General features: G+C 38.0%; 1 protein-coding gene across 19 annotated transcripts in view; it reads left to right on the top strand.

Moving 5' to 3' along the window:
- LOC309807013 (uncharacterized protein) overlaps window positions 1-15,516 on the top strand; it is a 478,671-nt gene that overhangs the window by 265,894 nt on the left and 197,261 nt on the right. For all 19 annotated transcript variants that reach the window (XR_014294468.1, XR_014294469.1, XR_014294470.1 and 16 more), the window contains one exon: window positions 3,279-3,496. Coding sequence is in view for 13 of the 19 variants with exons in the window: in XM_082626175.1 (XP_082482301.1) it covers window positions 3,279-3,349 (71 nt within the window). In the remaining 6 variants the exon portion in view is untranslated. The remainder of the gene's footprint in view (window positions 1-3,278; window positions 3,497-15,516) is intronic.

Here is a 15,516-nt window from a genome sequence, read left to right on the forward strand (position 1 = left end):
CACTTCCTTTATCAGTCATTTTTACTGTAAAATTCTGTGTTGAGAGGGGAGGGGAAAAACCCTGCACAGCAAGAGTCTCCAGGCTACAGGCTGTGGAAAATAGGGTATCTAATATCCAGAAAATGAATATGCAACCTCCAGAGAAACATATGCAATGAAGGGAAATGGATTCTCAGATTAGGAAATTTAGTACCAAGTAAGAAAGGGACCTAATTTGCAAGAGAAAAGAATAGACATAGTTGATATCCTCCCTACTGATAAACTGCGCTTGGATATAGTTTTTCCTCTTCTTTATTTCAAAAGCTTTATTTTAAGTCAAGGGTTTCCTGTTCCTTTATGTTCTATAAACCAAGTCATTCAGATAAGCAGCCCTTTGCTCTATCAAACTAATTACTTTCTGATTTGCTTTGATCTATTATTCAGGCAGTAAATTCCAGCTTCATTGCACCCATAATGTAAAACCCAAATGTAATCACTGTTGCGAAAGAAGATAACTGTAAAGTTGTCCATTTGAAAGAGGGAGGCATTGCCTTTTTCTCTGGAAGTGTAGAATGTGATACATACACTTTCCATGTCATTCGGACAATTGACTTGCTGCAAACCCAGTTGACACTGGTTCTTTTTGGCAGAATACAATCATTCAAGAATCATGTTTTTAGAATTATAAATTATATGTGATGCTGTACTATTTCTGTATCATGATATAATATGATATGATGGTTAATTCATGAATTAAAGTGTTGTAGTTTTTTTTTTTTAAGTATGGCTTATAGAATCAGTACTTCCTAATCAAATCTTCACATACACTATCAACTTCACTACAAAGTTGTTTCTTCTTTGGCTCAACTACGTTAAAAAATATTCCTGCACAGATTATTATTATTTTTCCTAATTCATCTGAACAAATTGGGTTTATAAATTAGAATTCTCTTACAATCTATTAAATCCACATCACTCCATATGTTCAAAGCCAAGAGAGTCACTTGTGAGAACGTTAAAGGCTACCATAATTACTTTTACTTTGATCTGTGTGAAAATACAATTCACTCATCATTTGGCTTTAGGGAAAAAATCAATTTTTCCAAAATCCCCATGTAAACAGGAATTTGAACTCTTCAAATGACTCTATAAACTAAAAAATATTCTGACTATGGGCTTTTCTTTGAAATTCATTCTTTGTCATCTCTTTTCCTCTCTTTACCTCTCTGCTTTCTCTCCCCCTACACTCTGCATATGGAGACATGTGGACTGTGCCCTTATTGTATGCTTCAGACTGCTTCTGAGCATGGAAGGGATTCTGCAGAGCATGAATTCCAAAGCATTCAGATATTTTATGGGCATTTCTCCTCCAGACATTGCCTGGATAGCTTTTAAGATTCTAGGCACATTAAAAGAGCAGTTGACCTTATTAGATTAGTTCTTCATTAAGCAATGCTTTAACATACATTACTCAAGCTCTATCATATGGCCTTAGAAATAGTTGATCATCTATTCAGAACTATCTATCTTTGTGATTCTTAAGTAATTCACTCTCTCACACCCTTAACCCCCTACTCCCAGTCCCATATAGCAACTTTTCTAAAAAATTTTATCTGGTTTCCTAAAGTTATCTGTGTTATTCTAAAGCATCAAGAATTCAGTTCACAATAAAACTACCATTTTTTAACCTACATTATTTACCTGGCAAGCGCTTTGGAGCAAGGTGACTTTTGCCTTCCTTTTGAGAGCTGGGGATTTGATAATAATTAACTTTCTTGATAACCAGAAGGCAGTGAGGAATTTGAAGCCCATAGTACCTGTCGAATAAACTGGCCAGCAGCCTTGTCAGTTGTTCTTTTGTGAAAGGAAAAGAATGATTAAATTGTATTCTGATCTTATCTATTATGAAAGGGCTCCCGGCTTATAAACTGGATTGGAAGGATTTGGTGCAGTACAAATAAGACGGTATGTTGGTGGTAGCTTGTGAGTTTTCTTAGTCTTTGGCTCCTAAGAGCAGAATTATATGACTTTGCAAATAAGGAGGTAGTTGGTATTTAAAGTCAATATTGCTACCATAAAAATTAACGAGTGTTCAGATTTTTATATTATGATACTCCTGCTGTTGACAAAGCCTGACCTAATTCAACTGCTTTAAAATTTCACTGCAAAGTGCATTTGGAGTTGCCTTGTTCGCCTTCTTACTAGAAAAAAATCATCCTTCTTTGGCTGCTTGATCTTTAACTCTCTGAACCAATTTCCTCATTAGTAAAATGGAAATAAGTATAGTTTCTGCCTCTTAGGTTGTGATAGGATTGAATGAGATCATATAAGTGGATTAGGTGAGATAATATATGTAAAATGTTTTGGATGGTGCTTGATGTACAGCAAGCACTCAATAAACATCAGCCATCACCATCGTCATCATTGTCATCGAAGTCATTTGGCTCCTGATGAGTTTAATTCTGAAAATAAATTGTTCCTCCAAACTTTAGTAATTGGAGGGTGGGAGACTTACTGGAAATTGTACTTTTAGGTTCCTGCCATCAGTCTGGTCACTCTAGAAATGTGCTCATAGTCAAAACAACTCTTGAACCCTCCTCCTAGGTAGAAGGAGAGGAATACTATTAACTGTGGTAGGGCTGTATGTTAAGAGAAAAGCTATCTTTATTCACCTATTCCCCAAATTTTATTTTCCATTGACTTGTAGGAAGTAGAATAATGACAGAACTTTCCCAAGTCCACTTGGCTCCACATCCATCTTCTAGGTTATTAAATTATTCTTGGAATCTTTATTTTCATCAAATCAAAATCCCCTAATTGCACAGTTTATATAAGATCTCATGGGACATGTTACACTGCAAAAATGTTTTTAATGGTGGCACCTGTTTTTGCTTTTTTTGGACCAGTCTTTAATGTTTTTGTGTTCTATTCAGGAAGACTTCAGTGCATATTTCTGAAGTTTATGAGGTCATAGAACATATTACTTCTACTGATGGTAAATATGGTGCTTTTGAGTGGGGGAACAGGGCTGAAGCTATCCAGTTCTGGCCAAAGGAAGGGACATTTCCTAGTTGACAAATGTGGAGCAATTGCTCTCCTGGGCATTTTACCCTCCACTAACTTGGTACAAATGAATGGAAAGAGCTGATATTATAGAGCATCCATGGTATGCAAGTTACTTTATCTAATAAAAGCTGATATTTATAGAGTGTTTTGTATGTGTATTACATAATTCAACTTATTTTATCCTGGGATATAAAGTCTCTGAAGTAGATTCTCTTATTCTTCCTGTTTTACAGATGAGCAACTTGAAACAGAGAAAAGTGACACAACTTGCTGTGGTTACCCAGCTAGGAAGAGGCAGAATTGAGACTTGAAGCCAGGAAACCTGGCTCTTCACCACCATATAATCCCCACAACAGCAAACTGGGTGGATATCACTTTCTCATACTGGGCAAACAGAAGCTTAGGGGAGTGAAGTAGCTTGAACTTGCCTTCTACCCTCTACCACGCTCAGGTAAGAGTGTGTCATCTCACACATATTAGTGGTCAATTATGTCCTGGTTAAAGGTAAACGAAAAGCAGGCTTGGATGTGGTTATGCCCACCTGTGGTTGTCTGCCAGAGCCCTGCATGCTGTTCTAGGTGGAGCAAGGTCATGAAGGTGCTCAGGAGGGGTCAGGGCAGGTGTGAGAAGACAGTGAGGTCTGTGGAAGGACATTCGAAGATAGTTTGCAATTCTCCTAGCACATCTGCTGGCTGATGAGAAAATGACTAAAGCTCCAGAAGGTGGACTGAGCGTGTTCTCTAGGGCCATGATCCCTGCTGGACCCTGCTGACAGGGGAGACTGGGTTAGCATCCTCCTCCATCCTGAAGGTTACTAGCTAGGGAAACTTTCTCTGCAGATGCTATTGGTCAGACTGAAACAAAGGTAGGAGAAGAGGGAAAAGAAGAGAACCAAAGCAGGGGAGACAGGAGGAGGGAAAGGAGTGGGAGTAACAAGAAGTACAGAAGACAAGGTAAAGAAAGGAGCCCAGTACTGGAGTTTATCTACCTGTGTCAGAGGGGAGAGTGAGACTGCTCTGGACCCAGAGGTCTCCTGTTCCCCTGCTCCTGGGGAGAAAGCAGGTTCCTTCCCCTCCAGGCTCTGAATCCTGCACCAACCAAAAAATTCATTTGAAAAATTAAATTATGTCTGAGGTGCCAGCACCTCTCCAAATGCCCTGGAGGTCAGAACAATCAGGATTTAAATTAATTGCTTAATGGAAAAAAACGTTTATGAGAACAACGCTAATAATTTGCTAAAACTAGGGTATGTTTGTAACTCTTGGAAATGAATTGCTGGTTACAAGAATTAATGCTTATGGAGAAATTGTGATTGAAATCCCCAAAGTTAAGTATTAATTCCTTCAAGCAACTGGTAATTAGTGAAGAATTGTGCACTTACAGTCAGTATTACATTCAGCACTTAATTATATACTGTCTCAAATTGTTTCCCAGTTGTTGCATGTATGTTCATCTTGTCTCCCCAGACTCAATCATAAACTCAGTGTGAGCAAGTGCTGGGATTTGTTCTTTTATTGGTGTCTCCCGCTGTGCCTAGCACAGCTCTAAATGCACACAGATACTCAAAAATTGATGGATGCTGGTTGGAATAAATCCATGAGCTTAGGAAAATTTGGCCTTTGGATGGGAAATTTATTTAGTTATCCCAGCATGCCAAGAGCAGGGCAAGTTTCTCAGGAGAACCAAGAAAGTGAACACGTTATGTAGCTTGAGATTGCATGTATTAAATGGAGAAGAGAATTTGAAAGGAGACATCCTATCTGAGTGAAAAGAAATTGTAGATGACTCAAGGTCAGGTGCTTGCTGTGGAGCAGCTTGATTTGGATTTTGTTGATTTACCTACATTTTACAATGTCTGAAAATAGTCATTAGGCCTGGAAGGGGATCAGGAACAGAGGGCTCCAGTGCTGCATGGCTGCTTCACAATTTTCTGGGATCTCCATACTCTTTAAAAGCTTTTTCTATGATTTCTTTATAAAAAAGCAACTGAAAAACAAGGCTTTGCTACTATCCATTTGTGAGGGACAAAAAAACCCAAGATTTGTTCTTGTTCCCTCTTCTCCCAGTCCTCCGCTGCCCTAACATCTTTTATCTGCTGTCTCTCTTTTTCTGATCTCACCCACTGCCTTTTTTTTTCCTGTTTCACTTGACTTCAGGGTGACCATGGTAAATGCAGCAGAATGGGATTAAAAATAAATGTCCCTTCAAAAAGTGTAATTAGGGCCTCCCTGGTGGCGCAAGTGGTTGAGAGTCCGCCTGCCGATGCAGGGGATACGGGTTCGTGCCCCGGTCTGGGAGGATCCCATATGCCGCGGAGCGGCTGGGCCCGTGAGCCATGGCCGCTGGGCCTGCGCATCCGGAGCCTGTGCTCCGCAACGGGGGAGGCCACAACAGTGAGAGGCCCGCATACCGCAAAAAGAAAAAAAAAAAAAAAAAAAAAAAGTGTAATTAGCTAAAAATGGCTTTATCTTTTCTGCTCCTACATCTGTTGTGTTTCCTTTTATATTGTAAGTTATTCAAGTATAAACATTCAAACATATGAGGTGCTTTGATTTTGCCTTACTTGCCTGATAGCAGTAAAACCTAAGACGTTGTTTTAGGTTATAGGGAGGGAGAGAAAATTCATTTTTTTTTATCATTAACCTGGTCCACAGGGGAGAAAAAAAATTATAGGGTCTTGACCTTACTCTCTTTCTTTCATGAAAGAAATTCAACATTTTCCTTCATGCTCCCAACACCTTTTTAAAATAAGAACCAGAGAATGTAAAATGTTACCCAGTAATCACAGAAAATATTCTAAAGTTCTGCATGATGGTATGGTTATTTTAAGGAAGAAAGAGACAAAGGAGATAGGAGGAAACAATATGAAAATGAAGAGGGATATAGAGAGAGCTTTACATATATAGACCTAGACCAGTGGGAAGGCAGGAATGGTATAATGGCAAGAATGTGTGCTTTGCTTCCTAACTTGTGTTAGTTTTCATTCCGATTTGCTACTTTTTTGCTGTGGGACAATTTACCCAATCCATTTCACCATCAGTTTTCTTATTTATTAATGGGGAATAAAAATGCATATTTTACTGGGTTACTTGTGGGATTAAATGAAATATCCATTCTATAAATATATACTGAGTCACTGTAATGTTTACTGGTTTCTGCTGTAACCATTTGTTTCTGGTTCTTCTCTGACTCCTTAATCAATACTTTTTCTTATGGTCACTGCTTTTTTCCATTTGTCATGTTGTTGATTCCCATCTCATGGTACTGCAGGAGACCAGAATATGCCACCCCAGACTATGACTGTAGAAGACTATAGTACGCCACTCAAAACATACCTCTTTGACATGAGGATTATTTTGAGCTAATTATTTTGAGAAATAGCAGACACAGGAGAATCTCTGCAAAGTAGAAGTTATCTTTTCGTAAGACTATCTCCCATTTGTAAAGATAAACATTTGTAAGGATATTTCCCTCTCTATACCAGAAAGAGGATGATTCTAAATCATAAGAGAATCCTGTCAGTGGAGAAGGCACTAATATAAATCTGCATTAAAAAACTTAACTCTTCTCTGTCATACTTTTTCCTGGTCACCTTCCCATAACTGGCATCATCTGCCCACACCCTCCTTTCTTTGATTTAGCTGAAGATGATATTTAAGCCTGAATTCTAAGCCACCTCTTTGAGTTACTCATTTCCCTGGGTATGTCTAATGTATATATGGGATATACATGTTACTGTACTTCTGTGTGTTTTTCTCTTGTTAATCTGTCTTTTGTTATATGAGTCCCAGCCAAGAACTTAGAAGGGCAGAGTCCCTGCACGTAAATGAAGCAGAGGAAAGACACAGGAGACATGGTTCATAGGTGATTACCACATCTTTTAATGCAAAGTTTTGAGAGTCATGTTTCTTTTAACAAATATTATAATGACATTCTTTCCCTTCAATGTGTGTGGATGTGTGTGGAAGGTACACTATTTATCCAAGAGCTGCTGATTTTCTATGCTTGCTGAAGAGAGACAAGGACAGTGCAGAACCAGACACTGAGTATCATTTAATCCTTCAGCTGGTCCTTTATTTGACCTACTGTTTCATATACCTTCTCAAATTAAATGTTGATGTCTGGATGGGATTATTAGTACAGCCATAGTAGGTATGAGCCAATAAGAGATTCAGGAAGCACACTACATTCCATTTATTTTTATCTTTCAATTTCTAGTGATATTTTCATAATCTTTGAAGGCATTTTTATGGTAGAATGAATACCTGTGCAGAAACCAAAATAACAGAAATAAATGGAAGAACATCTGGCTGATTCAACCACATTAAAATTTGAAGTCAAACTGGGCTTATTAATACTTATGACTTGAAAATATGTCCTTGGATTTTGTCTAACAGTATCCAATGTGATATGCAATGATCAAATGATTAGATTTTCTTAGTTATTTAAATATTGAATTACTTGAATCTTTTGTTATTTGAAAATAAACAAGTCTTTAAAAATTCAATTTATCACTTCTCATTTTTCCCTTTAGGATAATGAAACAGCATTTACATGTTTGCTTATGTTTACATAGAGCTCAAGTGTGTGATTACAGTAGTTAGAAATCACTGTTGTTTTGTCCGTGTTAACTTAGTACTTTTAAAATGTAAGGCCTAGTAAGTAACGGTGCTGTACCATGGTAGGTATTCAAGTACCTAACGAGTTCTGTGGTCACTGAGACTGTGGATATGGAGGTTTGTGTCTTTGTCGTGAGCTGTACTAGCCTCAGATGGGATCTAGAGACAAAGCTTAAAAATATGTATTTTAAGAGATGTATAAGTAATAATTATCGTTACCTCTATTAAGTACTTATTTTTTGGCAGACTCCTAAGTATTTACATATATTATCTCATTTTGTACTCTCAACAATTCTTCAAGCTAGCTATTTTTATCACTGATTAAAAGCTGAGGAAACTGAAGTTCACTGACTTTACAGAATTTGCAAATATCTCATATCTGCTAGGTGGAAAAACTGGGATTAAAATCTGTGTTTGTTTGATTCTAAAACTTGATTTCTATCTATTAGGTTAATTGATGTTCTAGGCATTTAACCTGATAAAAGTAATTTAGTAACTTCTTTGGCATTTATCAGTTATTTCATTAAAAATATTTTTGCAGCAGGGAACTCTGCTCAGTATTCTGTAATAACCTAAATGGGAAAAGAATTTGAAAAAGAATAGATACACGTATATGTATAACTGACTCACTTTGCTGTACACCTGAAACTAACACAACACTGTTAATCAACTATATTCCAATATAAAACTAACAATAATTTTTTTGAAAGAAAAAATATACTAATTCTGTAAGACTTTGTACCTCTTCTCTATGGCAACATTGTTGCCACTTACCAGTTTGGAGTAGCTGAGATTACCTGAAACGTTAGTGCAGAGAAAATCAAGAGCAGGATGTCTGAGATACCCCCTTCAGAAACAAGCTCTGACCTTACCTAGGGCAGGGGCAGGGCGGGCATCAAAGGTCTATCTTCAGTGTGCAGAGCTACCTACAGAGCTCTCTTTCCTGGCCTGATTTTAGCTTGACCCCATTGCTTGTCATTCCATCTCTTCGCCCTAAGCACCATACCAACCCGGGGATCTTGGACTACAGATTGAATACATGGGATTAGCAAGCACATATTTTGTAGTTCTCATTTTGTTTTGGTTTGGTTTCTGCACGAATTGGATATTTACACATTCCTACTTTCAGCCTCATGCGTAGATTAAGCAGCTCATTCCCTTTGCCCGCAGTCTCAACCTCTGCAGTCGGCTCGTGGTTTTAGTTCATTCTAGAACGGAAAGTACCACCCCCCGACCAGTAAGCATATTATTTTATTTTTCCTAAACTTCCTATCATCACTTCCTAGTATCTCTTCTGGCCTCCACCCAAAGATCAAGAGAAGTTCTGGACCCAGGTTCCTTCTACTTCCCATGAATCCTTGAGGTCCTCTGTGGTAAAGCAGCTTCCGATCCCCTGAGCAATTGTGCTCACAGTTTCCATTCACAGCCGTCTCCGTGAATAGTTTCTCATTTGGGGGCACCCTGACCCCGTTCAGATCCTCTGATTTGTCTCCCCCTCCTTTCCTTTCCTTCATTTTTTCACACAACCATTTTCACTGCCCTACTCCTCACCGAACTTTTCTTAATTCTCTATTTTAAGTTTCTCTAAGGCAGGCCCTACAACTTTTTATATCTACTTCTTTCTGATCTGTCAATCTTTTAAAAACTTCTTTTTCCCTTCTCATATTTATTTGATTTGGATCACTATGTGAGCATTCTCTGAAGGCTTCTCATCATACTTTTCACTTTTTTCTAAACATTATTTTACCTAAAACTGATATTTGTGTGGTTATTTCTGCCCCATCTGGGGCCCCCCAGATTCTTGAGACACTTCATCGTCTATGATTACAAAGAGGGTCAATGCTGAGCTGTATTTCTGCCTTCAGTTTTCTAGTGTCCCAGAAAGCTTATTCTTCACATAAGTTAATAGGCATAGAGGCAGCCTTGGTAGAAGTTAGGTAGTGCTATCTGTGCATAAGGTTAAAACTGCATAGAGTCCAAATTAAGCTTGAAAACAACCTCTGAAATGTCCACAGAGTACAGAATACATGCTTTTTAAAACTTGCAACTGTGTACAGTATTATGCATCTATAAATATGCAATGTACACAATGATGTTCCTTTTTAGCAGGAACGAGTGGTTGGCTTGTGTTTAAAAGCTATGGTGAGAAAAAAATATAGATGTGCATGTGCAAACATATATGTGTGTGTGTGTCTATACATATATAGTAATCTTTAATTTTTTTTTTTTTTTTTTTTTTTTTTTTTGCGGTACACGGGCCTCTCACTGTTGTGGCCTCTCCTGTTGCGGAGCACAGGCTCCAGACTCGCAGGCTCAGTGGCCATGGCTCATGGGCCCAACCACTCTGCAGCATGTGGGATCTTCCTGGACTGGGGCACGAACCCGTGTCCCCTGCATCGGCAGGCGGACTCTCAACCACTGCACCACCAGGGAAGCCCGTAATCTTTAAATATTTGAATCACATTCAATACAATAAAATGATCACACAAAGAGAGGCATAAGGGAAATGAAAAAGATTAAAATAACAACAGAAGATGCACATCTCCCATCTCACACTCATTCTTGGTATGGTGTATACTTGCTGGATGAAGTGGTCAGCAGAATTATCTGCACTATTTAGATTGTTTTTCTCACTTTTTTTTTTCCTCCTTTTTCTTTTGGTTACTTACTTAAAACAGGCAAAGTAAGACAATAAGTAAACAAGTAAGGTCCAATTCTCCTGAATTGGTGATTACATGATATAACAATACCAGATTCATATTTTAGAAATCTTATTTCATCTAAACATAATGTCTAGTAATACTAGTTCATGTATCTTTCCAGCAATTTCAATCAAATTTTCTAATTCATTTAACAAGGATGAGAGGGAAATTCATGGTTTAGATCTGTACCTTTTATCTGTAGTTCAGATCAGTGCTCAACTGGTAAGAATCACTCACATTGTTGCAAATCTAACAAAATCTTGCAAAGAGAAACCTCTAAAATGACAAATACCAGTCTTGTTATTCAATTCTGCTTCACTGAGCTTAAAATAATGATCAGACTTGAACTGTCACCTCTCATTTCATTTCCAGTTTCTTCTCTCATATATATCTTCATATACACAATCTAAGACAGTGAGTGAGGCAAACACTGTCCCTTCTGCCTGGCCTCTGTGGACCCTGCACTCAGACAGTGGTGGGGCTAGAATTTTTAGATAGAAGTGTCTTAGGTTTGTCAACCTGGTTAGAAGGTGAACTAGATTATTGTTCTGAAGCCATGTTTGCTGAGCAAGAACCTTCTCTTTTCTTAGTTCCTGTGTTCTTTGGAGGAATCCTGGGGATTAAATGGTGAGAGGCTACAGCTACTGGTTTGCCGTCTGCCTGGACTAAAATTCAAGCCCTTTCAAAATCCTAGGTTTCACATAAATAGAGATCTCTGTCCTCATTCTTTTTTCTTTCACAGCAAATATTCATTGAACACAAGATTTTAAAGTCATTTTTAGTTAATCTGCTTCTGATAGTTAATTGACATTTTTTGGGTCATTGTTATTTAAACCATGAAATATAGATCAACTTACAAACTCTTTCTCTTTTCTGTTTCTTCCAGCAGAAATTTCTTTTGACTATATTTAAGCACCTGAGTTTATATCTTATTTATATCGACATAAATTACCTAGTTTGATAATCTTTTCCTCTATTTAGCAATCTTCTCACTTTAATAGGCTTAGATCTCTCACATTTCATTGCTTGGCCTATAAGAAAAGGGGTAACAGTATAACCTATTAAAATAAGTCAAGAGTAATAACAATAGTCCCACATATTGAGGATCTGCTGTATATCAGTACATCATCATCACTTTACACCTTATCCCATTTAATCCTCACTTTGTGAAGGTTTTTGCCTACATCTTATTGATGAAGACACTGGCACCTCGAGAAGTTAAAAATTATAAAAGGTATTTTGCTAACATTCATTCATAATTATGTATTAAGCTCTTCCAAAAGCTAATTATGCACAATCTTTTATTCTTCCTTAGAAGTTTTAAGTGTTTGGCTTTTTTCTTTTTTCCAGTTATATTAGGTTTGAGGGTAGAAACCGTGTTTCATACTTTTTCATGTCCTGACATCACTCAGCTAATAATTTTCATTCAACAAGTAATTATAAAATTAAATTATTATATTTAGTCATAAAAATTTCCCCTCCACTTTGATAAGCATGTTTGCCACTTAAATAGAGAAAATCTCTACTAGATGCCATTGCTGACAGTTTCCCTGGGGATCAGCACTGAGTGCAGGACGATACTCTCACAGATGGGCCTTGTATAAGAAGGACTGGAAGAAGTAATCACTGTTCACTCTCTTACTTTACTCTTAATAGGGGAAGTCATTTATATTTCTTAATTTATATAATGTGTCCTTCCAATCCCACATGAGAAAAACATGAATCTCCTTTTCAAATTTTAGTGTGGTGAGTAGGGGGCAGATATTGAAGTGTAGTAATTGTATCACTGAGATGGATACCAAAAGTAGAAGCTGGTCTAAAAGAAAGGCAGGGCCTCTTAGCTCTTTTTTTTTTTTTTTCTCTTAGTTCTATTTACCTTAGTTCTTACATAAAGAACACTTCTGTTTCAAAAGGTCTTGGGCCTTTACAGCACCCTATGAAGACCACCAAGAACTGAAGATCCCAGTGCTATTACCAATGAGAATTTAGGGCTGAGATCATTGAGAAGTATGTCTTACAGATGAGCTAGCTAAACTTTGAAGTATCAAACTCCAGAGTGTTACAGAATCCTCATGTGCAGGTTGTAATAAGGACTTTGGTACACACTCCTGAAATGATTTCATAATTTTTTTTCATTGGGAGTTGTCTAAACTGAGTAATTACCTTGGTCATCCTCTGCCTGTATTGACCTCCGTTCCCAGCAGGTAACCTGGAGGGATTGGTGTTTTCATTTTTGGGTGTGATAACATCATCAATTTGAGAAATTTAAAATTCTTACTTAAAAAAGCAGTGGTTTTCCTGACAAGACTAACTTTGTGGAGAATGAAAAAGAAAGAAAGCTTTAATGAACACGTAACTGTGTCTTGATTCTGCCTTTCATTTTTTTTTAAAGAATTGACTGTTGTTTCTACTCTCCTCCTACTTAACAAGAAAAAAGAGCATGTGTTTGCTTTTGGCACAGAAAAAAGAGCAAAGATTTGACCTCCTCTAGGTTAATTTTTTGTAGCAAGAGAAAAAATGATGGATGTCGTGTTAGAAATTTTGGAGTGAGAAAGTGAGAAGTAAAGAGCATCACTCTTGGTTACCAAAACCTAACTCAGCACTCTTTTGGTTACTAAAATCTAACAAAATCTCTTAAGGGAGCATAAGTAATGGGAAAAATGGGGTAGGGACAAGGGCAGCACCAAGGATTAGAACTGGGGACTTCATTGCTGTCAGGGCTCTCTTTCTTGCCATCTTTCCTCTTTGCTTTCCTTTAGTTATTGGTCTTACAGTCTCTTATTGCAATCGGACTTTCTCCATGACTCAGAGAACAGAACCACAAGCAAAATTCCAGTTTAGTGACTAAAAAGAACTTTCTCTATTGGCTACTTATTCTGTGAACCATCTTGTAGAGGGATGCTCTTGGCCTGGTTTATGCCATTTACTTATGTTTGGACCACTCAGCATGCCAGGTCACCACGACTGGATTCTGCATCTGGTTTGGATAGTCACAGGCCCTTTTCTTAAGTCCAAGGTAAATGATACTGTGATTAGCAACCTCTCCAGCAACAGCCATGTGGTTGGAGTTTGGGAGGACTAGTTTGCCAAAAGAAATGAGATTCACTTCCAGAACAAGGGCAAAAAGTAATGGGTAGGTAGGTAGACAGGGAAGGGGCAAAAATTATAGTTATCGAATACGAATCTACCGTTTTAGATTTCTACACTGAATAACAAATTGCCACAGACTCAGCAGCTTAAAATACACCCATTAATGATGCTCTCACAGTTTCTGTCAGAAGTCTGAACGAGGCATAGTAGGGTTCTCTGTTCAGGGTCTCACAAGTCTGAAATCAGGGTGTCAGCTATGGCTGCCTGCTAATCTGGAGCTCAGAATCTTCTGACAAAACCACCTACAGGAGATATTGCAGGTTCAGTTCCAGACCACTGCAATAAGGTGGATACTGAAATAAAGCAAGTCACAAATTTTTTGGTTTCCCCGTGCATATGAAAGTTAGCTTTACACTCTACAGTAGCCTATTAAGTGTGCAATATCACTGTGTCTAAAAAAAAAAACAATGTACATGCCTTGATTAAAAAATATCCCGTTGCTAAAAAATGCTAACCATCCTCTGAGGCTTCAGTGTGTCATCATCTTTTTGCTGGTGGAGGGTCTTGCCTTGCTGTTGATGGCCGCCGCCGACTGATCAGGGTGGTGTTTGCTGAAGGCTGGGGTGGCTGTGGCCGTTTCTTAAAAGAAGACAATGAAGTTTGCTGCATCAGTTGACTCTTCCTTTCATGAAAAATCACTGTAGCGTGCAATGCTATTTGAAGGATTTTACCCACAGTAGAATTTCTTTCAAAATTGGAGTCAATTCTCTCAAATCTGGCCACTGCTTTATCAACTAAGTTTATGTAATATTCTGAGTCTTTTGCTGTCATTTCAACAATCTTCATAGCATCTTTACCAGGGTGAGATTCCATCTCAAGAAACCACTTTCTTTGCTCATCCTTAAGAAGCGATTGATTATTCATCCCTTAAAGTTTTGTCATGAGATTGCAGCAATTCAGTCACATCTTTAGGTTCCACTTCTAATTTTAGTTCTCTTACTTTTTCCACATCTGCAGTTACTTTTTCCATGGAAGTCTTGATCAAAATCATCCATGAGGGTTGGAATCAACTTCTTTCAAACTCCTATTTATGTTGATATTTTGACCTCTTACCAAGAATAATGAACATTCTTAATGACATCTAGAATGGTGACTTCTTTCCAGAAGGTTTTTAGTTTACATTCCCCAAGTCCATCAGAGGAATCACTATCTATGGCAACTGTAGCCTCACTAAACGTATTTCTTAAATGATCCTGAAAGTTGAAATTAATCCCTGAATCATGGGCTGCAGAATGGATGTGTTAGCAGGCATGAAAGCAACATGAATCCTGTTGTACATCTCCATCAGAGTTTCGGGAGACTAGGGGCATTGCCAATGAGCAGTAATATTTTGAAAGAAATCTTTTTTCTGAGCAGTATACCTCAATAATGGGCTTTAAATATTCAGTAAACCATGTTGTAAACAGATGTGCTGTCATCCAGGCTTTGTTGTTCTATTTACAGAACATGGGTAGAGTCCAGTTAGTATAATTCTTAAGGGCCCTAGGATTTCTGGAATGGTAAATGAGCACTGGCTTCAACTTAAAATCACTAGCTGCATTAGCCCCTAACAAGAGAGTCAGCCTGTCCGAGTCAGCCTATCCTTTGAAGCTTTGAAGCGAAGCATTGACTTCTCCTCCCTAGCTATGAAAATCCTAGATGGCATCTTCTTCCAACAGAAGGCTGTTTCATCTACTTTGAAAATCTGTTGTTTAGCGTAGACACCTTCATGAATTACCTTAGCTAGATCTTCAAGATAACTTGTTGTGGCTTCTACATCAGCACTTGCTGCTTCACCTTGAACTTTGATGTTATGGAGATGGCTTATTTCCTTAAACCTCATGAACTAACCTTTCCTAGCTTCAGACTTTTCTTCTGCAACTTCCTCACCCCTACCAGCCTTCATAGAATTGAAGAGAGTTATGACCTTGCTCTGGATTAGGCTTTGGTTTAAGGAAATGTAGTGGCTGGTTTGATCTTCTATCCAGACAACTAACTTTCTCTATATCAGAACTTCCGCT

Source organism: Mesoplodon mirus, assembly GCF_964341445.2.
Source record: "Mesoplodon mirus genome assembly, chromosome: 6".
In the NCBI taxonomy this organism is placed as follows: Eukaryota; Metazoa; Chordata; class Mammalia; order Artiodactyla; family Ziphiidae; genus Mesoplodon; species Mesoplodon mirus.